The sequence below is a fragment of the Pelodiscus sinensis genome, chromosome 28 (assembly GCF_049634645.1).
Source record: "Pelodiscus sinensis isolate JC-2024 chromosome 28, ASM4963464v1, whole genome shotgun sequence".
In the NCBI taxonomy this organism is placed as follows: domain Eukaryota; kingdom Metazoa; phylum Chordata; order Testudines; family Trionychidae; genus Pelodiscus; species Pelodiscus sinensis.
Window position 1 is genome coordinate 9,922,069 of NC_134738.1, and position 26,953 is coordinate 9,949,021.

Genomic DNA, 26,953 nt, shown 5'->3' on the forward strand with positions numbered 1-26,953 from the left:
TAGCTAACTGAGGTCTCAGACCTTAAGTGTGGCATAGCCACAAGAGTAATTACTGAGGATGCTGCGTCTTCCTTGCTTTGGGATCTGAGCTAGCTCATGTCTGAAAATGTCAGAAAGTATGGCCTAGTCCTGTATCATAGAATCATAGAACTGGAAGAGACCTCAGAAGGTCATCAAGTCCAGCCCCCTGCTCTAGGCAGGACCAATTCCAACCAAATCAACCCGGCCAGGGCTTTGTCAAGCAGAGACTTAAACACTTCTAGGGATGGAGACTCCACTACTTCCCTAGGTAACCCATTCCAGTGCTTCACCACCCTCCTAGTGAAATAGTTTTTCCTAATATCCAACCTGGACCTCTCCCACCACAACTTGAGACCATTGCTCCTTGTTCTGCCATCTGTCACTACTGAGAACAGCCTCTCTCCATCCTCTTTGGAACCTCCCTTCAGGAAGTTGAAGGCTGCTATCAAATCCCCCCTCACTCTTCTCTTCTGCAGACTAAACAGACCCAAGTCCCTTAGCCTCTCCTCATAAGTCATATGCTCCAGCCCCCTAATCATTTTGGTTGCCCTCCGCTGGACCCTCTCCAATGCGTCCACATCCTTTTTGTAGTGGGGGGCCCAGAACTGGACACAATACTCCAGATGCGACCTCACCAAAGCCGAATAAAGGGGAATGATGACATCGCTGGATCTGCTGGCAATGCTCCTCTTAATGCAACCTAATATGCCATTAGCCTTCTTGGCTACAAGGGCACACTGTTGACTCCTATCCAGGTTCTCATCCACTGTAACCCCCAGGTCCTTTTCTGCAGAACTACTACTTAACCGGTTGGTCCCCAGCTTGTAACTATGCTTGGGATTCTTCCGTCCCAGTGCAGGACTCTACACTTGTCCTTGTTGAACCTCATCAGATTTCTTGTGGCCCAGTCCTCCAATTTGTCTAAGTCACTCTGGACCCTATCTCTGCCCTTAAGCGTATCTACCTCTCCCCCCAGCTTAGTGTCATCCGCAAACTTGCTGAGGGTGCAATCCATCCCCTCATCCAGATCATTAATAAAGATATTGAACAAAACCAGTCCTAGAACTGAACCTTGGGGCACTCCGCTAGAAACCGACCCCCATCCTTACATCGAGCCATTGATCACTACCCGCTGGGCCTGACCTTCTAGCCATCTTTCTATCCATCTTACCGTCCATTTATCCAATCCACAATCCCTTAACTTGCTGGCAAGAATATTGTGGGAGACCGTATCAAAAGCCTTGCTAAAGTCAAGATATATAACATCCACTGACTTCCCCATGTCCACCGAGCCAGTTACCTCATCATAGAAGCTAATCAGATTGGTCAGGCATGACTTGCCCTTTGTGAATCCATGCTGACTATTCCTAATCACTTTCCTCTCATCCAAGTGCCTCAATATGGATTCCTTAAGGATCCCTTCCATGATTTTTCCAGGAACCGAGGTAAGACTGACCGGCCTATAGTTTTCTGGATCATCCTTCTTCCCTTTTTTGAAGATGAGCACTACATTTGCCTTTTTCCAGTCATCCGGGATTTCTCCTGATCTCCACGACTTTTCAAAGATAATAGCCACAGGCTCCTCAATGACATTTGCCAACTCCCTCAGTACCCTCGGATGCACTAAGTCCGGACCCATGGATTTATGTACGTTTAGCTTTTCTAAATAGTTCCTAACCTGTTCTTTACCCACCACGGGCTGTCCATCTTCATCCCATCTTGCGTCACTTGGCGCAGAAGTCCAGGAGCCGACCTTTCCCCACATCATCTGTCACTAGGTTACCTCCTTCATCCATTAGGGGCCACACACCCTCTCTGATCACCTTCTTTTTGTTAACATGCCTGTAGAAACCTTTCTTGTTATCCTTCACATCCTTAGCCAGTCGCAATTCCATTTGCGCTTTCGCCTTCCTGATAACCCCCTGGTTAGTTTAGACTTTAGAGAGGCTCTGATTTGGGCTGTTTGCAGTTGGGGCTTTTCAACAGCAGAGGTCAGGTTTGTATAACAAAATACAAGGGCTGTACAAAACTACTCGGGAGTTAATATGGCCACTGCAGCTCCAGGGGACACAGCAGTGGGAGGGGTACATGTCCCCCAGCTGGGACAGGTCCAGGTTCGTCTGTCCCCTGTGCGCCGCAGCCAAAGTGAGGAATGCAGCAAACTGTGCGTGTTCCCCTGTCAATGGGGAACAGTTAGCAACGTCCCTGTACAACTCTGTGGAGTGGAACATCATCCCCACCCCGCCTTCCCTAAAGGGAGCCTGGGGGTAAGGGGCTTGGGGCTGGAGAAATCTGAGGTGGGAAAGGGGGTTGCCTTCACCCAGCCCCTTTCACCTACCTGGTGATTCTCTCTCTTTTCTGTATGGCTTTATGCGACACAGCCCTATTCCAGGCACTTCCCTTTTTCCTGGTGCAACCCTGACCTTGCTTTAAAATGGGGCCACACAAGAGAGAGAAGCAAAAAAAAAAAAAACCCCCCACAACCAACACCGGGGATCCTGGGCAAGGGGGGAACATTTACCTGGCATAGCTTCCTGGGGATGCACATGGCTCCATGTCTGCCGCAACCCCCAAGCACCGCCCCCTACTGCTCCTGTTGGCTGCAACTATGGCCAATCAGAGTGGTGGGGGAAAAGCCTCCAGGCAATGATATTTCCCTAGTTAGGAGGAGGGGGAGAGTGAGTGGCAGGTCTGCCCTGGTTTGCCTGACTCCAGCCCATGATGCTCTGGGCTCCCTCTGCAGGGTGCTCTAGCCCTGCCAGAGGATTGCAGTGGGGGTGGGGGTGGGAGGATTGGCAGGGGTAGAGTACCAGTGCTGGCTCCCTGATGCTGGGAGGGGGAACCCCAAGCTGTAGGTTCCCCACCCTGCTTTAAGACATGACAAAAGGAATTCACTGAATTTGGAGGCCCAACTCTTACCATTTAGGAGGGGTTCTTGCACAGACAGACAAACTCTCTCAAATACCTAGTAGATGACAGGCAGGAGTGTATGCTATAGTGAATATGGACATACATGCTACTATTGCATACATGCATTATTCTCTTGCACATTGGTCCAGTGAAGAAGTAACTCCTTGAGTATTGGGCATTTGCTTGACTCATTTCAAAGTGCTCAGTTACCATGATGAGTGTAATCCTAGAAGCAATCCATCCTATTGCATCAATACAAAACTTTACTGGGCACTTTGAGGAGAGTGGAGTCCCATGGATTGACAGGTTTATAAATTAGCTCACTCATCTTTTGTTTGTCTTTGCAAAAGTTGATATTCTACAACCAATACTCTGCTTTTGCTAGAATATTTTAATACAGAAACCTTTGTAAATAAAATAAAATAACATTTTAAATCCTCATACACCATGTTTAAATTTGCTTATATTAAATACATCTCCAAATACAAATAGAGAAGAAATTATCCCAAAGTGGAAGGCACGAATGTTCTTAGAGTAAAAATTGAATCTAAAAAAATGTGCACCCAAAACAGACAACCTTTAAGGCAAGTAAGAGAACATTATCATTTCATAGTGTTCTTCTTCTTGTACCGTTTATACAGTGTTTGATTGACAGCCTGAAATCACAGCATAAGAGAAGAAATGGATATTTTTCACATTGTTTGTGTCGGAGTGACAAAGGGGGGCAGATCGATACTTCTAGCGACATTTTTAAAAAAGCATAGCTGTTCACTGTCAAAATAAGCCACTGTCGGCTAGAATTTCAACTGGTACAAAATGGCACCACTTCGCTACATCTAAACAGCCATTTATACCAGCGGAAACTATGGCTCATTTTAAACTGCAGGCTAAACAGAGAACGCTCAATACCCCAATAGGGTTCTGAGTTAGGAGGTAATTCCAAGTTTACCATGGAGGCTTAGCTAAGATTATGACTTCACTTGGGCAGTTCTGAAGCCAAGAGACGATCTCCCTTAGCAACACTTTTGTGCCCCAGTGCATGGAAATCTGCCTTCCTGAACCATATCTGAACGCGTTCTCAAAATAAAAGGACCATTCTGCTTTACCGGGCTCACCCTGGAACCTCTCTAAAATTCTGGATGCTTTGGGGAGAAACTTCACCTTTTTCATTTTTGTAACATCTTTTTGTCTTTTTTCTTTGGCACATATTCTCCTGTGCTTCACCGTAAATATACTGATGCGAACAATGTCAACAATATCAATGCCAAGAGTATCCGTACCAGCAGGCTAACGCTATCATTAACAGCAGTGCCAGCAGCCCAGAACTAATAAACGACCCATAAGAACATACCAGTGTGCAAAGTCCCATATCCAAGAGCAGCCTTACTGCAATAAATCAATGTTCCCAGCCTTATGCTCATTAGCAACCTTACAATAAAACAGCAGAGTGCAAAGAGTAATCTTACATGTAAGAAGACACCAGTGTGTGTCTGCTGGAAGGGAGGCGATAGTCCTGGAATGAAGTGGTGAAGAAAACAAATTAATAAAAGGATTTTTTTTTGCACTGTCCTTGGAGTTCATTGATGGCATCTGAAGTTCTCCAGGAGCACTGTGATTCAATCAGCTGGCTGGTTGAGTCTAATACAGTCTCTGGCCAGCTTGCCCATCTTCCCAGCTCGAATGAGCACGCTGCGGGGCCTTGAAAGTGGTTGAGAATAAAGGGGGTACTGTACCCTCCAAATTATTTTTCAGGACCAAAATACTTCTCATATCTCAAGCGTTGCCAGTCAGCGCAAGAGCTACTGAACTGACCCGGAAGAGGGAGATTCAGTCTAATGCTTCAGTGATACAAGCAGATTTCCTCCAAGGGTCAGGAAGGAATGTTGTTCTACCATGGGCAGCTTTGCCCATCCTTTTAAAGCATCAGGTGTTGTTCACCATGTTGAACCATTGATCCAGCTACTTGGGTGGTCCTTCGGCTTTACATGTAATTTGTAATGTACAGACAGGATCCACTGCACCAGACTTCCCCAAATCTTAGATTATACATATATTGCACTGGTTTAATAACTTACATACGGTAAGCCATGAATGGCAGTCCGATGTCATTATCAAAGAACTATGACACAGCTTGAAAAACGCATTTTCAGTCCATTAAAAAAAAAAAGTTAATGGGACTCTCAAAATTTCCTTGGCAAAGGGAGGAACCAGCACATGAACAGAGATGAAACTGTTTTTCAGACTTTCAGTACTCTCGATCGATTCTTCTTCAGTAGCTTCATACTCTGGGTTGAACCGGTGGCTTCAAAGCCTGAGTAAAAACAAACAAAGGAAACAAGTCAAGGGTCAGACACAAGATTTTCCACAATTTCTGTTCACAATTACACATGGGGGTGATCTGAATAGTGAGTGTTTTCTGTGGCATCCGAGAATATCGGTTGCATAGTGATTTTTTTTCTGTAGCATCCAAGAGTATCAGCTATAGGTCTTAAGGGGGTTGCTGGTAGAGAGGATCACACCAACTGGGCATCAAGAGATTCTAGACGTGAGGTACAACCAGTTTGATCATCCTGTATTCCGGCAGCCCTCTGAAGAGCTAGATGTAATACTCTTAGGCTATGTCTACACTACAAGTTTTCTCGGCAAAATATATGCTAATGAGGGACTCATTTCCATGAGTCGTGATCTCATTTGCATATTTTCTGTCGGTCTGTTTTTGAGCTGGAGTTTTTGTGCAAAAACAAGCAGTGTGGACTTTTTCTTTTTGTACAGATACCCCTTTTTCCACACGGATCTTGCAGAAAAAAGGGTTTTGCACAAAAAGAAAACATCCACACTGTTTGTTTTTGCGCAAAAACCCTAGCGCAAAAATGGACCTGCAGAAAATATGCAAATGAGATTGTGACTCATGCAAATGGTCCCTCATTAGCATATTTTTTGCCAAAAAAACTCGTAGTGTAAACGTAGCCTTTGTCATGCTGAATGACACCTTGCTCTGAGCATGGTCCCATTGATGAATCACATGAAGGCTGTGTCTAAATTGGCGCCCTTTTCCGGAAAAGGGATGCTAATGAGACACTTTGGAATTGCAAATGCCGCGGGGATTTAAATTTTCCCCGCGGCATTTGCATGAACATGGCTGCTGCTTTTTTCCGGCTCGGGGCTTTTCCAGAAAAAAGCGCCAGTCTAGACAAGGCTCTTTCGGAAAATAAAGCCTTTTCTGGAAGATCCCTTATTCCTGATTTTGTTCATGCAAATGCCGCAGGGAAAATTTAAATCCCCGCGGCATTTGCAATTCCAAAGTGTTTCATTAGCATCCCTTTTCCAGAAAAGGGTGCCAATGTAGACACAGCCGTGGAGTAAAGTACTACTTAGCCCGAGCAACGGTAACTGAAATCTAGCCCACCCTTCTACACCATGAACATCTTTTGCATGCACCAGTTTTACAACAGCTTGTTCACGTGCTGAAACTAGTCAGGTGCTAAAAGCCAAGCACCCAGGATAACTCTCTGTGGGGTTGGAGTCTAGATGGCATGCAGAGGACTGCTGCTGGAATGCTGTGTTTTTATCCTAGGGTTCCTACCCTGCACTGTAATGCAAACAGAAGAAGAAAATGAGAAAGTAAAAGCATTTTAAATACCACCTACCAGACTGTGCATCTAATAGTGTTGACAGCACCGTGTGTCCAAAAATCCTGGCTGTGTGCCACTCTACCTCTCCTGCCCCAAACTAACAAGACTGGATTCTCTTTATTTGCCTTCAAGCTTTGAGCCTGTAAGGTAGGGCTACTCAACATTTGTTTGCGGCTCACAGGTGGGAGCCAAAACAAAATAGCAGTCAATATAATGGACTTCAGTTTATATGCATTTTAATAGTTAAATTCCTGGACTGTCATTGTTCATTAAAAGTGCTGTCATATGGGTGGAAATCAGGTAAATATTGTGTTTTATTAATATCAGCACAACTGTTTTAATAGGGGCTTGCATGTTGTATAGTCTTTCCTTAATCTTTGTATTCATACCCATCTGTGTTAACAAAGCTATTTGCATATATTTGCATATATATTTGCATGTACATGCAACTACACTTACGTTGCAACCCTCGGTATGTGCTGTGAGTAGCATTTGTATGTGCTGTGAGTGGCCCCCGGGGATTCCAAAGTCAAGTAGCCCTGCTGTAAGGAATCATGTCTATCTTTTCTCCATAGCCAGGAACACTAAAAACTTACTACAGTAAAACTCCGATGGTCCGGCATCTGATGGTCTGGCACTCCTGATGGTCCGGCACCATCAGGAACCCAGAAGTTCTCCGGGCAGCCAGACCATTGGAGCTGCTCTGCCCCCAGCTTCCCCGATTCAGCCGCTGCTAAAACTGACCTCAGCGGCTGAATCGGGGAAGCCGGGGGCAGAGGAGCTGGAGTGCTGCCCCTCGGGGCTGCGGGACCAACCCAGCAGCACCCCAGCTGTCCCCGATTCAGCCGCTGCTGAAACTGACCAGCGGCTGACTCCAGGAAGCCCGAGGCAGAGCAGCTCTTCCCTGGCTTCCTGGAATCAGCCGCTTATCAGTTTCAGCAGCGGCTGACTTGGGGACATCTGGGACAGAGCAGCTGGGGTGCTGCCGAGGAGCAGCGCTGCCGGACCAACCCAGCAGCACCCCAGCTGCTCTGCCCCAGGCGTCCCCAAGAGCAGCTGGGGTGCTGCCAGGTTGGTCTCGCAGCGCCAAGGGTCGGCGCTACCGGACCAACCCGGCAGCACTCCAGCTGCTCTGCTGCAGGCGTCCCCGATTCAGCCGCTGCTGAAACTGACCAGAAGGAGGGGCTATGAGGTGTCTGGGGTGGCATCCACCCCACCCCAGACCCCTCATAGCCCCCCCTTCCGATAGTCCGGAATATTTGATAATCCGGCACCCCCTGGGTCCTAAAGGTGCCAGATTATCGGAAGTTTACTGTATTTGGAAGTTTCTTAGATTGTAACATGACTCTTAGCTCTGGTCTACACTAGGGCCTTAGACCCAAATAATGCCCCCACCTTTGAATTAGTAAAAAGTGGTGCGTCCACACAACCAAGTCCATTATTCTGGAATAACAGACAGTGGAATTCGAACTCTGTACTCCAGCTTGTTATCAGGAATAATGCGCATTCCAAACTTGTGAATCCGAAATAACGTTAGTGTGGACACTCTGGTGTTGCTATTTCAAGCTAATTGACCTCCAGGAGGCCTCCTGCAGCTCCCCAGAGTGCTTCCTGGGGCTCTCAGTCTGAGGTAACACATCCACATTACTGGAGCCTGCCTCAGATTCATTTTGATTCTTCTCTGTAGTCAGGGCTCGCCAAGCAGCAGCAAGCCCCGCTCGCCAGCCATGCAGTTCTGCGCTCTGTGCATGCACAGATCGTTCAGTGCCAGCTCTTCCAGGTCGTAATCTACTAACCACAGGCAAGTAGATTACATTATTTGTCGAGCCCTGCCCATAGTGAGAACACACAGGTTTGAATTTGTTAAATCGGGAGTTCTTAAGTCGAATTTAGTAATTTTGAAATAATTTCCTTGTATAGACCTGGCCTCCGTTTCTGAGGCTGTAACGTGGCTCCAGGAGCCAGGACCTTGTGAAACAAACTCCAAGAATCATGGGGCACACAGCGAACTCATGAGTTGGCAGAACTGTGTTAAGATTGATCTCAATCTCAGTCTTGCATTTGTAGTAAGATGAGGGTCTGAAACATAAGCCCACGTATCACAGACCAGGTATGAGGCCTGAGGCCTAGACAGCAATGGTCAAGACTTTGCTAACATTAAGTAGAGTGAAGCTGTGAGCGAGAGGCAGGCCTTGCTCACAGAAATTGGCAAGATCAGGGCTGATATTACAGAAACATTCAGACCTAAGAGATACCAGGCACAGGCTGTGAGCCCATTCCAGAGGGGTTGTAACAAAATAGCTCCTTAAGAAACATCTTGGTACCAGCACACACCCCACAAACAACATACATACCAATCCAGGTTCAGGACCAGGTCTAAATTGACAGCATGACAGATAGTAATGGAACCCCCCCTCTGTGAGGTAAGGGGTGATAACTGGCTAATGTCAGGAGTGATGTGTAATTTGTTTGTACCTATGTATACAAGTATACCCCCAAAAGGTGGTCATCAACTGACCATGGTGGGGGCACTATGTTCCAGAGCGTTTAGTTGGGTGTTAGCCCATTGTCTTGGGGTTCATAAGGTGTAGTGGTGCAGCGGTCAATATGTTTGCTGACAACTATTATTGTATGTCTCTTGGCAATAAACATACTCAGGTGCTTTCGATCCTTGTCTGATTTGTGGTCTCTGGGGCCTCTCTCAGAGTCTGTCATGGTAACTCATTGCACATGGCTAACATGTTAGATAGGGGAGTGCAGGTACATATGTACACACGCAGCCGGAAGTTTAACATCATTGACGGAGTAGAGGAACTCATCGGGTTGACACAGCCGTACTGATGACAGCATTCAGTCATATTTGAAATAGCATGTGCATCGTGCACTGGGATTACCTGTGGTGGAGGTGGAGGTCTGCCCTTAGGAACTGGGGAAGGAGTGGACTTTGTCTCTGCTACCTGTGACAAAAATAAAGTTGGGTTATGCCTTTGTATTGAAGTGATTACAGGGCTGAGCTGCTGTGGGGGTTGTCCCCCATATTTATAAAGACATTGTCAGAGACAAAAAGACAGTGAGTAAGCTGATAGTCCTAACGTCTTTCCCCTATACACAGAGCAAATATAAACAGAGAGACATACAGATCTTGATTCTGGAAAGCACTCACGTACATGCTTAACATTATGCACAGGATGTAAATTCATCTGTATTCAGAACAGGGTCTTCAACCGGGCTACTCAGCTGCATAAAGTCAGACACATGCTTGGGGCAAAGACTGAGGAAAGAATCTCTATTCTGAATAGCAGTTAAGCACATGCTGAACTTTAAGCACATACTTCAGTCCTATTGGAAGTCAGTGGGATATAGGCTTGCATTTAAATGCATGCTTGTGCTTTGCTGAATCAAATCCTTAATGGAAAATCCTCGCTCATGGCAGCAGTAGCACTGACTGGTGGTAGCATTGCTACTATGGGTTCAACCTCTCTAGTCTGGCACTCTGTGGGCCAGCGACATGCGTGGTCTGGCATGATTTGAGTTAGCCAGAGGTTCACTTAGCTTAGGTGTGGCCAAGTTTCCCGCCATCCCATAAAGTTTGTTTACAGCCACCAGTCCAGGTTCTCCGTGTTCTGTGTTATTTAGCTCTAATGTAGCCCTAAATGAGCCCAGCAAGCAGTGGAATGGTCGGTAATGCTGCTAGACAATAGTGACCTACCATGGTCTGGCAAATTCTCTGGTTTGACACCGATCAGGTCCCAGGAGTGCTGGACTAGAGACATTCAACCGATAGCCTAAGTAAGGACTACTACAGGATCAAGCCCGGTGAAACCCAGACTTTCAGTGATGGTTTGGTTGGGTATTTTGCTTTTGGGGCAAATTTTCTGGCCTTTTCTCATTTATACCAACGGTGCCTTTGTACCAGCGTGACATGGCCTTAGTGTAAATGCGAAGCAGGCTCACTGTCTTTAAAACTGTTTCCTCCTTAATTTTTATTTATAAATTATCAATGACCTACTCTCCTGGTACTGCCCTTTCCGTAAGTCTAAGGCAGGGGTCTCCAACCTTTTTAAGCACAAGATCACTTTTTCCATTTAAGTGCAATGTAAGATCTATCTCAGACCTAAATCCCCTTGCCCCGCTTCCTTCCCACCCTGTCTCTGAAGCCTCACCCTGCTCACTCCTTCCCCATTCCTTCCTCATCCTCACTCGCTTTCACCAGGCTGGATAGGGGGTTGGGGTGCAGGCTCTGGTCTCAGGCCAAGGGGTTCAGAGTGTGAGAGGGGCTCCGGGCTTGCCTGGGGGTGGAGGATTGGGGTCGAGGAGGAGTGTCAGGGTGCAAGCCCTGGGAAGGAGCTTGGGTGCAGGGGGACTCACGTCTGGGCAAGCGGTTGGGTGCAGGAGGAGGTTCGGGGCTGGGACAGGGGTTCAGGAAGCAGACTCTAGCTGGGCACCGTTTAACTGAGATGGCTTCCAGGTGGGGGAGCAGTGGGTTTAAGGTGGCTCACTCCTTCCTTGGCCCTGCACTCCTGAAAGCCGCCGGCACGTACAGCAATGGCTCCATGGTGCCATGTGCTGCCCCTCATCTACAGCACTGAGCCCACAGCTTCTACCGGCCACGGTTCCCCATTGCTGAGCAATGGGAGCTGCAGGAGAGTTGTGTGCAGGCCAGGACAGCACGTGGAGACCCCCTGCTCTGCCTCTCTCAGGGGCTGCAGGGACCTGCCAGCCACTTCCAGGAGCAGCAATCACGACGGGGATAATGACTCCAGCCACGACAGCTTTGGCATTTCAGAACTCCCTACTCAAAGAATGACATGTAAGCGTAAGTGAGAAATGAAAATTATGAAATGGACAGACTAGTCAAAAACTAAAAGTTTCCCACTTTGCAGGCAGTAAAAGAAGTAACAACAACCCCCCACATGTGTGTTGGGTCGGGAGATGAGAGGGCAGGACAGTGCGTGTTTGTGAGAATGACAGACACAGTGTGTGAGAGTGACAGAGATTTGCACTGCCAAGCTCCCTCCGTCCCCTTCTCTCTGTGTGGAGACAGGGTACAGGAGTGGGAGGAGGAGGGGCACCCTGACATCAGCGTGTCCCCCCCCTTCTCCCTCCCACATGCTGCACAGCAAGCAGGCAGCTCCCAGAGGGGCCGCTCCAAGGCCGAAGGCAGGAGCAGCATGAGAGTAGCGGGGAGGGGCAACTGACGTGCCAGCACTTGAGAGCTTCCTGGCCAAACCAGTCAGGGTCACCTGTCGGGGCTCCAAGATCTACCGGTAGATCCTGATCGACTGGTGGGTGACCACTGGTCTAAGGCAATTTTAGTGACAACCCTCCAGACATAGGATCACTGCAAAAATGGGACATAGGCTATTTATTGTTTGTATCACTAGCACTCCCCGTCACGGATCAGGGCCCCATTGTGAAAGGTGCTTCACCGTCACAGACAGAACAATCTCACCAGCTTCTTAGTTTTAACCCTAAAACTGGAAACTTGGCTGGCTGGTGTCCACTGCATCCAGATCCCATCCCACGGGTATCTTGGTGAGATAAGACACATGAGAAAAGAGAAAAGTTGATGAGAGTCTACTTACGGACTTGCCCGGGGCGGGAGGAAAGGCGGGTTTGGCGGTAGGAACTGGAGGTGGTGGAATGCTGGGCTTTACAATCGGCTGAAAAAGGAGAAAATAATCAGTATGTTACCGGGAGAGAGTTTCTGTGTGTGCGAGAGAAAGAGGGGCATGTGAAGACTGTTGCCCCTGATTCAGAATTGTCCCAGCCTTCGGTGCTGAAGTCAATGGGAGTTTTGTCATGGATTTCAGTGGAAGCAGGATTCCACTTTAATTCCACTCATCAGGTCCTTACCGTTTTTACAGTTTGGTAGAGGGCTGGTCTGCCATTGGATCTCTCCTCTGGGATGTTCTAGGGAGTAATAATAAATTAAAATGTGAGTGTTGCAGACCTAAAAGGCAGCTTCCAATTATATGGCAGACAATATGCTAAAACCAGGGCTACTCAACATGCGGCCCGCAGCCCGTTTGTTTGCAGCCTAGTGATGCAGTTTGGGTTTATGATGCGGTTTGGGTTGATACATGTTTTAGTAGTTAAAATCATGGACTATCCTCACTCATTGAAAGTGCTGTCATATGGGTGGAAATTGGGTAAATATCGCATTCTCTTAATATCAGCAGAACTGACTTAAATGGGACCTGCATGTTGTGTAGTCTCGCCTCAATCTTTGTATTCATGCCTGTCAGTGTGAAAGAATCTATTTGCATATATTTGCATATATATTTGCATGTATATGCAACTACACTTAAGTTGCGGCGCTCAGCATGTGCTGTGAGTATCGTTGTGGTTCCCAGGGTTTCCAAAGTTGAGTAACCCTGTGATAAACTATCACTAGCAAACAGCTGAATATAGCACAAATTGTCATATTCAGTCTCCAGGACAGGACTGATAAAACCTATTTGTTCCCCCAGGCTTTTACCTGAGGGGATGGTGTGGCAAATTGAAGTTGGACTTTTTGTCCAAATTGAGGAAGGACTTTTCTATTCAATCCTTTGGAGCTAGCAATGCTGATTAGGCCTCCACTGGGGTATTGTGTCTAGTTCTGGGTGCCACATTTCAAGAAAGATGTGGAGAAATAGGAAAAGGTCCAGAGTAGAGCAACTAAAATGATTAAAGGTCTAGAGAACATGAGCTATGAGGGAAGACTGAAAGAACTGGGTTTGTTTAGTTTGGAAAAGAGAAGACTGAGAGGAGACATGATAGGAGCTTTCAGGTACCTAATAGGGTGCTGCAAGGAAGGGAGACAAATTATTCTCCTTAACCTCTGAGGCTAGGACAAGAAGCAATGGGCTTAAATTGCAGCAAGGGAGGTTTAAGTTGGGCATTAGGAAATACTTCTTAACTGCCAGGGTGGTTAAATACTGGAATAAATTGCCCAGAGAGGTTGTGGAATCTCTATCACTGGAGATATTTAAGAGCAGGTTGGATAAACTTCTGTCAGGGATAATCTAGATGGTGCTTGGTCCTGTCGTGAGGGGAGGGGACTGGACTTGAAGACCTCTCAAGGTCCCTTCCAGTTCTAGTGTTCTATGAGTCTATGATTTAACCATTTGCGTTTTAATTGCTTTATAACTGATGAATATGCACCTGAAGATGGGAGAAGTGTGTTTTATAAATGCAAGATAAATCCAATCCAATAAGCATTCTCTTCTTGCAGCCTTAAACATTCTGTGAACTCTAACCATTATAGTGCCAAGTTTATTTTGCTCTGGCTCAGAGGTTGCTACTAGAGATGTACCTGAAACACAGATATTTGGGTTGGGGAGAGTGGGGGCAAATTTCTAAAAGCTTCAGGGATTGTTTAAATCTAGGCCATTTTCCTGGGCCCATTTCTGATCACAACAGGACTAGTCCTGAAGGACACCTCACCGATGGTCTGATGATGCATGCCCATGAGTAGATGATGGGGGCACTCAGAATTTTGTGGAATCAGACTCAATGCTCATCTTTCTCAATATTTACAAAAGTCTTGTTTAAATGGTCTGCCTTTGCATATTCAATCTATCTAAAGGACTTGCCTAGGACACAAAGGGAAATCTTTCCATTGTGTCAAGCTTTTTAAGATGTACCACAGATGCAGGTCCAAACACAAGGTTTGTCAAATTTCTGCATTTTATCTCTCTTCTGTAAGGTTTATTATGAAGCAATCCTATTGCAGGTTCATCCTATTTTTCTGGCTCATCTTGATTCAGTCTTTCAATATTCACTCAGTTATGTCAAGGGTGATGACTGTACTTGCTTTGGGGACTCTGTCTCTTTTTTCTTTTTGGTTTTATGAGAAGCAATCCCATTCCAGGCACATTCCATTTTCCTGGCACAACCAAACTCTTACGTTGCTTTAAGAGGAAGCTGTGTACCAAATTTGGTGGTCCTAGTTCTTACCATTTTGGAGGAGTTCTTGATCAAACATACAGACAAATAGACAAACTCTCTAAAATACATAGTAGATTATGGATCAGTAGCATATTGAAATATGTGAAAATGATGTTATGCTCCACTTAGCATTAATGGGAGTTGGACACCTATCATCAAGGAGCAAAAAAATCTCCTAAATCTATTTAAGTATATTGGAGCTAAGCAAAACTAAGAGCAATTTTTGCACAAGGAATATTTTGTTTGTTTCGAGTGATTTCACGCCCATTTAATTAAACGTGTATCTATTTTTGCATCAAAATTTCAAGATTTCATTGATAGATTCTGAATTTGGAAAGGATCTGTTTTTCTGTGAAAGCCTGGCAAACTCTCCTGAGAAAGGGGGGTTCCATTCTTTAGCAAAATGAGAGAAACACTAAACGGCTGAGAGCATTTTCACCTTTTCTTGGGCATGTATCACCTACTTCTGTTTTTACATCCACTGCTGCTAACAATAAAAGGCCAAATAGGAGTTCACAATTTTGCACTGTTGGGCAGCTATTGAATTATTGTCTGTCAGTTGCAAGTAAGCCCTTAAGGCATGTGCTTAACTTTGAGCATATGAATAGTCTCCTTGAATAAGCAAATAATGAAATGATTGGCTAAATAAGTACTTGAGTGCTTTGCTAGACCGGGATTGATAATCCCTGGATGAGTTGCCAGTGTCTATTTTGCAAGAAATGTGTTTGTTTGGATATGAATATATTCTACATAGCAAGTGTGGACTTCATTCTTCCTCTTTCTAATCATCTATGGGTGTATCTGCATTAGGGAGTTATTTCTAATGTAACCCACACACCAAGGTTTTGCAAATGAAGCATATATTAGCATATTGCCATGCTTCATTTGCATAATTTATTCAAGCCATTTTTGCATAAGGGGTTTTTGCACGAAAACAAGCCATGTGGACAGGGTTTTTTTGCACAAAACCCCCCATTTTGTGCAAGATCCTTTCTGCCTTTCCCAGAAAAAAAACGGGCAGGGGGGTTTGCGCAAAAAACCTCTGTCCACATGGCTTGTTTTTACACAAAAATGGCTTGAATTAATTATACAAATGAAGCACAGCAATATGCTAACCTGTGCTTCATTTGCATAGACACTGCCGGCAAAGCCACTTTTGAAAGTGAAAGTAGTCAAGATGCATTTTTTCGGCAAGCTCCTCCCCTTTTCAAAAAGTTGCTTTTCCTCAAAAAAAAAAAAAAAAAAGAGGTTTATGCGGCTTTTCAAGAAAGGGGAAGTTTGCCCAAAAAAAGGTGTCTTGACTACTTTCACTTTTGAAAACTCTGCTTTTGAAAGTGAAATCAGAAGAAGGTATGCAAATTCCTAAGGAATTTGCATATCCTCTTTCAAATCTTGCCCGTAGTCTAGCTGAGCCCTTAGACCGCTTACCGTGAGAGATAAGAGAGCACTACCGCATAAGCTGAAAACCAGCTGGCTTTATAGCTCAAGTAGTCGAAGCTCTTACCCTAAGTTCCAGAGGTCCTATCTTCAAATCTGCTTGATTGCAGTTGTACTAAATAAGTTATTTCAAAATAATAACTCCGAAAGTAACAATTTTAAAATAGCGCTATTCCTCTTCACAAGTAGGAGTTATTATTTTGAAATAACATGCCCTTTATTTCAAAATAACAGGCTTGGTAGTGTGGACCCTTGCCTTGTTATTTCAAAATAACTCCCTAGAGTAGCCATGCCCTCTGTTAGCCCTAAAAGAACATACTGAGGCCCCTAATCCAATGTCTACTGACTTTCAATGGATTTGGGATCAGCCCCCAATTGTGGCCGACCACAGCAGCTCTTTGAATACTGTGTTCAGCCTTATCAAAACTGAAATTGATTTTAAAGAAGAAAACGTTTTCCAGATGTACGTACAACACAGACTTGCGGCTTGCTTGCCTGCGGCGGAGGGTTGGGAAGAAGGAATCCTGTGTCGTTGATCTGGAAATGGGAAACAAGATGAAACTTGATGTGAGCCCAAGTTTAAAATCTTTGTCTTGTTTCTTGGCTTTGCTTTTAACACCCACTCCAGACTGACAAAATACAGAAATTAGACTTGAAGCCAACTGATCTGCCCACTAATCCATGCTTCACCCTATCAGAGCTAGGAGAGGAACCCAAGAGGCACAGTAGTCTAATCACTAGGCTACGTCTACACTGCACACTTATTTCAGAATAAGCTATTCCGGAATAGTTATTCCAAAATAGCTTTTTTCTAAATGCATGTCTACACTGCAGGGAAGCCTCAAAATTAGTCCAAGGCAGGCTTCCCTAATGTACATGTGCTATCTCGATTTAGAGCCCCAGGAGGAATAACTTAGAATGGCCCTGGGTGAGGGGCTATTTCGAAATAGCAGAAGTGGAACATCTACACACACCTTATTTTGAAATAGCTCTTTCAGAAGAGGCATTATTCCTCATAGAATGAGGTTTACAGAAGTTGGAATATGCCGTCCATTATTTCAAAATTATTTTGAAATAATGGAATGGCCGTGTAGACATTAACATGGTTATTTCAGAATAACTTTACTGTGTAGACACACCCTAGATCAGTGGTTCTCAACTCATTTCAGTCCAAGGACCACCAGGCCAATCAAAAAAATTTTGTGGACCACCTCCTTTTTGAGACTGCGTGTGCTGACAGATTTGGGCAACTCCCAGTCACGCTGGCCCAAAATTTCTCTATAGAAGTCACGCCGTGTGACTTTGGACAATGTTCCTGTGGACCACCGAAAAAGTCACCATGGACCATCAGTGGTCCATGGACCATCAGTTGAGAGCCGCAGCCCTAGATGATTCTGTGGACTTGGGATCTTTATTAAGTAAATGCAGGTAAGTTTTGATATTGCAGCCACTCTGTTAGAATGATGGGAGAATATATGTGTTGCACCAAACAGTCTTTAATTCAGTCAGATGGCCAGAGACTTACCTCTTTTCTAGGTTGCCTGGGTGCACCGTTCTGTCTTCTCTTCTGGTCATGCCCAGAGAAGCCTAGATTTGTCTCTCCGGATACGCTTCTGTTCTGGCTACTACAAAGATATTCCATATAACGTACAATTAGCACATGTTATCTCGACTGTCTTAAAACCGGCAATATTCCCTGGAAATCTTTCCACGTGCGGAGTTTAATAGCAGACTTGCGATTGTTTCATTAGCACTTAAAGAAAATAAACTGCTCTGTAAGAGCAATGCCTAGACATTAACTAGTTATGGGAGGGGGGGACTCCATGTCAATTTCGGGGCTCAGGGCTGACATCTCACATTCTTCTCGCACAGTTCATAGAAGCCGGTGGGAGCTAGGAGCCAACCTCCTATTGGAAAACTTCAGCCTTTATTCCTTTATTCCAAACGTAAAAACATTGTACCTGTGACTTTGCTTCTTCTTCGTGTTTCGGTAATAGATGAATAAAGCCACAACGATCACAATGGCCGCTAGGGCAGCTAGCACACCAGCAATGATGGCAAAATCTGCAGGGAAGATATATTGCAACACGTGAGTGTTTCTCAACACTGAGCTTCGGAGGGGTAGCCGACTTAGGGTGTGTCTAGACTACCTAGTTTTGTCGACAAAAGTGGACTTTTGTCGACAAAACTATACCAGCGTCTACACTACCGCTGAGTTCTGTTGACATAACGTCGACAGAACTCAGCAGTTTTGTCGACGCTGGTATACCTCATTTTACGAGGCATAACACCTTCTGTCGACAGAACTCTGTCGACAGAAGGTGTTATTGCCTGTAACATTGCATCCAGACTACGGAGTTCTGTCGACAAAGCAGCTTGCTTTGTCGACAGAACTCAATGTGTCTGGACGCTCTTTGTCGACGGAAGTTTTGTCGACAGTATCTGTCGACAAAACTTCTGTCGACAAAACGCAGTAGTCTAGACGTACCCTTAGTCTATAACTGGAAAAACTTTAAAAAACCCAATAGTCTAGTAGCACCTTAACGATTAACAAAGCATGTAGATGGTATCATGAGCTTCCGTGGGCACAACGCACTTCTTCAGATAATGGAGTATTAGACGTCCAGATCCAAGAATTAAAAAAAAACACACCGAGGCCTTGTCTATGTCACTGCTGCCATAATCGATCTTCCAGAGTTCGATTTAGCAAGTCTAGTTGAGACTCGCTAAATCAAACTCAGAGGGTGCCTCTGTGGGTGTCCGGTACTCCTCCTTTTGCCAGGAGTAAGGGAAGCCGACAGGAGCATTGTTCCCATCAGCCTCCCACTATGGAGGCGCCACCAAGCTCAGCTTAAGGGAAGCTAACTCCTGCTGGAGTTGCGTACGTTAAGCTGAGTTGCCGGGTCTAGTGTAGACCAGGCCCGAGAGGTAGCAGAGGCTTGTAGACAGAGCCTCATAATTTCCCTCTGGTAAGGAGTTTCTTAAAGCTGAATTGTGTCCCAGTCATAAGTGGCCACATGGGGGAGAAAGACTCCACTCCATTCTTCTGTGTAATGCCATGTCTCCCTGAATCCTGGGTCTGTGCGTGTAAGGGGAGAACACGAGTTGCATGTCTCGTTGATAATCACAAGGGATATGGGCAGAAAGCTGAGGGAAGTACGTCAGGGCATTGTGTCAGCTAGTGGATTGCCAGGCGGAGGGGAATGTTGTATTGTATAATGGGCTGATGCAGTCTATTTCTCCCAACCGATGAAAGTTGGAGGTCCAGAGAAATAGTGATTTGGAGCCTTTCCTCAGTGCATTTCCTCAGATTGTCAGTACTCAGAGTAGAGCCTTCAAGCTCAATCTAGCACAGAATGAACTCAACACGTTCCCCATTCAATAACAAAAGTTGAGGAGGGGGGCAGGCGAGGGCCTTACTGATAAAATTCAACATTGTGGGTGCTTTTTCTGTCTTAAAAGCACATACTCACTAATCCTCACAGCACCCGGGTGGGACTCTGGACCAAATTCAGAATTGGCGTAGGAGGTTTTCTTCTAACCCACCACAGTGGGTTGGCAGCTGCTTACATTAGTTCAGAATGTGACCCCCTTCTGGATTTAATTTAGCTTTTTATTCTGTTGTAGATACTGGAAGGCAGGAGTGAAACCGGGGCTTTGTCTTTACTGCTAAAAAAGTATGTTTCTACCACGGGGTAACTAACATGTTGGCTATCTGTGCTAAAGTGCTAATGGAGTTAACATACTGTAGTTTTGCTGTGAGGTAAAATTAGGGGAGTTTTACCATTGGGAAGTAGTTTAGAGTTGTCTTTCCCTGGGTATTTTGTGTTAAAAACTACCAGGATTTTACAGGTGTAAAAAACCACGTTTTTAAGCAGTGAAGACAAAGCTTCTTTTCACCCCTCCCTGCCCCCTATCTTCCCCCCCCCCCCCGCAATGTGTCAATTCTTTAGGACTATCAGCAGTAACAGCTTTGTTTTTAATCACTCAAGTAGCTATGACAGACCTGCAGAGAGCAGATATGTAGGAAAAGAAGATGCTTTCTTTACTTAGGGCACATCTTTACTCTGCGCAAGATCAACGCTGCCGCTCTTCCGGAGTTCTATTTAACGAGTCTGGTTAAGACTCACTAAATCAAACTCAGAGGGTGCCCCTGCTGGTGTCTGGGACTCCTGTTCTTGCCAGAAGTAAGAGAAGCCAATGGGAGCATTTGCTTCTGTCAGCCTCCTGCTCTGGGGACACTACCAAGCTCGGTTTACCATAAGCCGACTCCAGCTGTGTATTCTACAGAGTTGGAGTTGCCTGCCTTAAGCCAAACTGCTGGGTCTAGTGTTGACCTGACCTTAGGCCTGGTCTGCATTAGGCACTCAGGCTGGTAGAACCGCATTGCTCAGGGATATGAAAATCCACAGCCCTGATTGCAGTGGTTAAACTGACCAAACTGGTGTCAGCAGTGCTAAATTCTCCCCTCAATCTAGCTACTCTCTCGTGGGGAGGTCGATTGCTCATGCTGATGGGACAGCCCACTTCCTCCCTCTCCCCCGCCAGCTAAAGTGCTGCACCTGCGCCTGCGCCGCTGCAGTACTTTAAGGGTAGATAAGCCCTCAGGGCCATTACCTCAGCTGGGGCAAATCAGTGTTGCTGTTTTGCTGATGTCAGTGGAGCCATGCGGCTCACCCCAGCTCTGGCTGGCCCACGGTTTATATTCTGACCAGTATCCCACCTTCTCATGCGCCTCACAACCAACTCACGTGTAACGGTTGTCGCGCTGTCACAGTCGGGTGGCGCCCATCCTTCCTCACACTGGCATTGCAGTTCATGGTCGCACACCTAAGAAACCAGGGGTCTGCGCTCAGGTTTGAAATTCGGGCCGAGAGGGTGAAGAAGCCATCTTAATGCCCAATGGGGTCAAGAGACTTGCCAAGCCCCTGGGCAAAGTAGGAGGGGAGGGCACTGCGCTCCTGGAAGGGGCGGGGCTTCACACAGAAGGGGCGGGGCTTCACATGAAAGGGGTGGGGCTGGAGCAAGCCCTCAGCACTGCCTGGTGCTTGTCACACCACAATCCTCTCCTCTCTAGGCAGCTCTCAGGACTGTGCCCAGTGCAGCACCCCAATGGAGATTTAAAGGGCCAGGGTAGCGGGCGGGGAGGGCTGAATTACCGGGCCCCAGGAAGTTGTCCCCCTTTGCCTGCCTCCCATCACCAAGCCTGTTAATACCATTGGCTAATATTAATCCAGACTTATACTAGTATGAGAACTGTATTTGGACCATTATACATAAGTATTTGGGGCCTGATTGAAAACCCATTAAACTCGGTGGGAATCTTTCTGAATGATGCTTACTGGGTACCGATTAACCGGGAGACAGGAGCAGAAGCTGGTCACTCTGTGCATTAAGGGGTGGGAGCAGAAGCCAGTCCCCCACTGCTGAGCTGCTGGCCTCTGCTGCCAGACCCCTGCATGCCAGGGAGGGGAGGAGTGGGTTCCCACTTAAATTGATTAGCTGGTTAAACTTAAGGCTTAACCGGTTAACTGATTAAGCAACTTCCCTACTTCAGACCCATGGTCCCAGGGTCCGTTGCTGTGCAGCACGGCTTTAGCTGTCTGTCCTAGACTCTAGAAAGTATTACACCGGCCTGGTTTGGCACATTCCCTGAAACCATGCACCTCTCCTTCCTGGGACCCCAGACTCTTGGTTGAAAACCACCATGCTGTGCAAAGTTAGTGATGGACTATTGGGTTATGTGTGAAACCAAAGGAAGTTTCAGAGTTCTTTTGTCTGGATTCTTTCACTTGATCACCCAACCTCCTGGACTTAAAAAAAAAAAAAAAATCCCACGACTCATGCTGTAACATCTAAACTAGGCTGCGGTTCACACACAAGAGCTTCCTTGGCACCAGGAACTCAAATCTTACAGCATGTCCTTTGCACTTGGTGGAACAGTTTGTCGACTTGTAGGCGCTCTCGATCTCAACACATTGTCCTCGGCTACACACCTGAAATTCAAAGTGCACAAGTGACTACCAAGAAGGGATTCTTAGAGCTGGTAAACTGCTTCACAACGTCATGACTGTGGCTATGTCTACACTGCACTCTAAAATCGAAATAAGATACACGGTTTGCGTTACGCAAATTGCATATCTTATTTTGATTTTATTTCGAAATAGTCTATTTTGAAAGTTGGCACGTCTACATGGCACCGAGTGCTATTTCGAGACCTCCCTTATGCCTCATGGAACAAGGTTTACAAGGATGGCAAAATATCATGTCCGTTATTTCGAAATGGCAGACACATTCCTTAGACACAGGGTAGCTATTTCGAGATACCTCTGGGAGGGAGGGTGTTGCACATAGGCATCCTGGGGTCGGGGAGGGATTTGGATAGTGTGGAGACCTGAGTATATGGGAGTATGCTGCACCAGTAACAGGCCAAAAGGGCCATAGAGAAGTCCTCCAGGAGGCCAAAAGGGCCATAGAGAAGTCCTCCAGGAGGCTAGAGTGGCTGTGGAGGAACAAGCCAATCAAGAGCCAGGAGGGACTATATCAGAAGCTGCAGGACTAGAGGCAGTTTAGTTGCAGTCCAGACCTGGCAGGGAGAAGGTCGAGGGGGCTGGCTGGCAGAACCAAGGGTAGCTCAGAGTGGGGAGCTGTGTAGGACACTGTCTTTACGAGAAGAATTCCTGGAAGCACCACTCTCCTACCAAGTGGGGAAACAGACTGAAAGACTGGACTCAGAGAGACACTCTACAGAGGGCACGGGGATGGGCCCCTGGGAGAGGCAGAGCCCAGAAGGGGTGGCGCATGAGGCTGTGCGACTCAGCCAGAGGGCTGAGTAGGCACCACGCTTTTAAAACTGAGGCAGTGCAGGAACCAAACGGGGGACGCGTCGGTGACCCCGTTACACATACTCATGCGCTTTAGACACTTCAGACTCCACATGCCTGATGCTCCATTAGCAATTTTATAGCAGGGCAGACTGCAAAATGCAGGCCAATCGGAAAGTAGCACATTACGCTCAGCACAGGAATAAGAGACAGAAAAGAGTGTGAGGTGGTAGGAAACCAAAACTGACACAGTTTAGAGTCACCTTGACTCTAACTTTTCAAAGCCCTCCTTGTCTTGCTGGAGCGTGGTGGTATAAACAAGAAACAGCTAACAAACGGCACTGCAGAGAAATGACTGGGGAATAAAAATTTCTTCCACTAACCATTTCATCGCCACATTTCGTTCCTGTCGCCACCATGCCTGTGTCTTCATTGTTGTTGTTGTTTGGAAAACTGCCTTTGCAGGAGTCAAAGGACAGTAGGTTTCCATCTGTAGGCATGCGTGAGCCACCGGTACAGAATAACTTCCCGCACTTTATATCTCTGGGAGGAAAACGAGACCTTAACTTCTAGAACAGCAGTTTTCAAACTAAGACCTCCAAGGGCTCTGAGAGTCATGTCTGGGACCACTGGTCCCACCGATGAACTCCTCTTCCTCCCTCCCAGTGCCTCGTGCATGCTGCAGGACAGCATGAGGTGTTGGGAGGGCAAGGGAGGAGCAGGAATGGGGCATCCTCAGGAGAGGGGCTGAGTGGGGACAATGAGAAGCCATCTTAGGAGTCCTCCCCAAAATTGTACCAAAATGGAGGTTCTTGGCTTGCTAAAGTTTGAGAGCCGCTCTTCTATAATAACACCGGAGCATAGCAAGCTTCCTGGATGTTGTCTCCACCACACACCAAAGCCCTGTGCGCACTGAGGGTACGTCTACACAGCAAAGTTATTTCGGGATACCAGAGGTATCCCGAAATAGCTACCCCGCGTCTTTGGAACGCATCCGCTATTTCGAAATATAGCCGAGGCGCTATTTCGCCATCCCTGTAAACCTCGTTCTATGAGGGATAAAGGATGTTCAAAATAGCGCTTTATTTAGAAATTTGGTGCTGTGTAGACTGCGCCAAACGATGAAATAAGCTATTTCGAAATAGACTTGAAATAAGCTATGCACATTGTGTAGCACAAATTGTGCATCTTATTTCGAGTTTCGGGTGCTGTGTAGATGCACCCAAACAGATTAGCAATGAACATTTGAATGATCACCCATGTTATCTCGCTTTGCGTAGACACGAGCCCTACTGCTCAACTCTCCGACTTCAGTGGGGGCATGGAGGAGGCTTGCGATATTTTGCAGGACTGAATGCTTCGTTTAAGTAGACCCAGCCCTTGATTCTCCTCAGGTTCATTCTTCCTTAGTCAAAAGTCCCTCCCTGACCAAGAACATTCTAGTTTACCCAGCTCTCGTTGCCTGCATCAGAATTGTATTTAGAAACTGAGCGTCTCTCTCTTTTTATCAGAAACGACCCTGCTTTGCTGCCACACCTAGATTGAGAAGAGCTGAAAGAAAGAGCTGCTAGGAAGGAGTTGGCCTAGTTTCCACCTCTTCGGATGGACACGAGTTCCCTCGGTTGCCTAGAATCCCACAGACTTCAATGCGGTAAGTACTTTTTCACTTACTTTTTTGCACAGGGGATAAAGGTGCCATTTCCCTTTCTGCAGTGTCCGTAGTAAACTCCGTTCTGGTTCACCGCATAGCACGAGTCTGGAGCTACTGTTGAACCTGGGGAGGGGGGCAAACAAGACAGAAAAGCTGTGAAGAACATGGGAAAATAATACAGCACAAGCCAGTTCCTCTGCTGGCAGAAAACTGAAGGCATCACCAGCAGAGGAAACAATCCGTTCTGTTGCCATCACATAATGTATGGATTTAATCTGAGGTGCAGGGGCACCTCACTCAAATGAATCGTGCAAGGCACTAGCATCCAGGATATACTCGATGCTGTCAGAGCTATGTAGGAATAGCCGAGACACAAAGGGAGGAGGTGTAGCCACAATGCAATATTTTAGTATTGGTTTAAGAATATAAGTATGATGTATAATGATTTGCTGATCAGTTCTGCATGCCTGACTTTCACCCTCTTTCTCAGAATTAGCCAATGTCTGCATTGCAAACTAAGTTGTGCCTTCTAGTAACTCTGCCAGCCTTTGTCTGGAATGCTCCATCCATTGTTTGGTGTGAGTGGAGAATGGGTGAAGCGTCTCACCAGGAAGGTTCAGATGGTCAAAAAGACTTGGGAGACTTAGGGCATGTCTAGACTCCATGGCTCCATTGACGGAGCCATGTAGATTTGTTTACTGGGCATAGGGAAATGAAGTGGCGATTTAAATAATCACCGCTTTATTTAAATGTAAATGGCTGCCGCGCTGTGCCGATCAGCTGTTTGTCGGCACATCGCTGTAGTCTGGACGCTCCACGGTCGACATCAAAGCCCTTTGTCGACCGCCCCGGTAAACCTCATCCCACGAGGAATAACGGGGCGGTCGACAAAGGGCTTTGATGTTGACCGCGGAGTGTCCAGACTACAACGCTGTGCCAACAAACAGCTGATCGGCTCAGTGCGGCAGCCATTTAAATTTAAATGAAGCGGCAATTATTTAAATTGCCGCTTCATTTCCCTTTGCCTACAACCTTAATCTACATGGCTCCGTCGACGGAGCCATGTAGTCTAGATACACCCTTGGAGAGACCATCCCTGGTGCCCAAGGCTGAATGAATTAGCAGAATAGAGAAGCTCTGGAGACAGACAGATACTCCCCAAGGAAAACCCCACAAGATTTACTTATCAAGGACTGTAGCATGTCACTGCAAAACCCATCAGCTCACATGGGATCTTACAAGTAGAAGATGGAGTGTTCTTGCCGTAAGTGTCTGGGTGTGGTCCTGCAAGCCAACCCTCAGAAGAGCCTCAAATCATGATTCATAAGCACCGACTCCTCTCTCCATGTTCACACTGACTTGGCCAATAAGATTCGCTTGAGTCATGAAAGGCTGGATGTTCTCACTCATCTGCAGGTCTTGAGTATGTGTGTGTCAATACATGTGCTGCTTTTCATGCTGTGTTTTTAATAAACAGCCATTCCGTGTGCTTCTTATAAGCATAACAGGGGAGATGGACAAAAGATAGTTGGGTCAGGGTTCCTGCTAAGATTTTCCAACCATGAGCAGAGTGAGTTTTGGCTTGTGCACCAATATTGAGGTCATGTGTGCGGTTTGGATGTGTGCCACTGTGGCACCCAATTTATTCACACGCACGCACGCTCGCTCGCTCGCTCGCTCTCTCTCTCTCTCTCTCTCTCTCTCTCTCTTGGCCACCAGAACAGAAACCTTCCTCCATCCCCTGTCATGCGCTGCTGGAACAGACCCCCGCCCACCCATCCATGCGGCAGGTCCTGTTCCAGGTGCAAGCCACCAGAAAAGGCCCCGAACTCCCCTGCCATATGGCAGCTCTGGCTACCAGAGCAGGCCTTCCCCCCTGCCTCTGCCATGCAGCCATCGAAGGTCCCAGCCCTCCCACCCATGCGACTCCCTCACCACACCATCTGAGCCAGCACTGCCCACTGGAGCAGCCGCCTGCTGCGCAGCTCTCCAGAGGACGTTGGTTGGAGAAGACTTCATTGTGCACGGCCTCGCAGGCATGCACCTTTTATGGGAGCTATGGTCAGGGGTTGTGTACAGCTGGAAGGCATGGCTGTGATACACCAATCCCCAGCTGTCATTTTGACTCCCTAGAGCAGTGATTCCCAACCTTTTTCCCATGGAGGAACCCCTAAAATAATTGTTCATATTCCGAGGAACGCCTGCCTATGAAAACGTTTGCTTGTCCAGAAAAAGTTGACAGCGGGGAGCGCAATTCAGTTACTGCTAAATTATAGTCAAGAACATTTTTTGTAAAGAGCTGTTATATACATCAGCGTTCATGGTATGAAAAAAAATATTTATTTATTCCACGATTTCTCGTGGAACCCCTGATGATGGTCTGCGGAACCACAGGGTTCCGCAGAACCCTGGTTGGGAAACACTGCCCTAGAGCCCAAGATGTAACTTCAGGTGCCTCTAGATTACCCTAGAAGACCAGGCTAGCTCCCAGTTGACCAAATTTAATGAGCTCGAAGCAAACTTTTGTCCTTCCCTTCTCTGCC

General features: G+C 46.5%; 1 protein-coding gene across 1 annotated transcript in view; it reads right to left on the bottom strand.

Moving 5' to 3' along the window:
- Positions 1 to 3,302: 3,302 nt before the first annotated feature.
- The window catches only part of LOC102456835 (zinc metalloproteinase-disintegrin-like NaMP), a 68,497-nt gene continuing 44,846 nt past the window's right edge, over positions 3,303 to 26,953 (bottom strand). The window contains exons 15-25 of the mRNA XM_075911070.1: positions 24,431 to 24,533; positions 23,143 to 23,302; positions 21,851 to 21,931; positions 20,687 to 20,765; positions 17,897 to 17,999; positions 17,461 to 17,560; positions 16,407 to 16,472; positions 12,420 to 12,476; positions 12,149 to 12,226; positions 9,458 to 9,520; positions 3,303 to 5,242 (exon numbers count right to left, since the gene is read on the bottom strand). Of these exons, the coding sequence (XP_075767185.1) occupies positions 5,210 to 5,242; positions 9,458 to 9,520; positions 12,149 to 12,226; positions 12,420 to 12,476; positions 16,407 to 16,472; positions 17,461 to 17,560; positions 17,897 to 17,999; positions 20,687 to 20,765; positions 21,851 to 21,931; positions 23,143 to 23,302; positions 24,431 to 24,533 (923 nt within the window). The 3' untranslated portion in view covers positions 3,303 to 5,209. The remainder of the gene's footprint in view (positions 5,243 to 9,457; positions 9,521 to 12,148; positions 12,227 to 12,419; positions 12,477 to 16,406; positions 16,473 to 17,460; positions 17,561 to 17,896; positions 18,000 to 20,686; positions 20,766 to 21,850; positions 21,932 to 23,142; positions 23,303 to 24,430; positions 24,534 to 26,953) is intronic.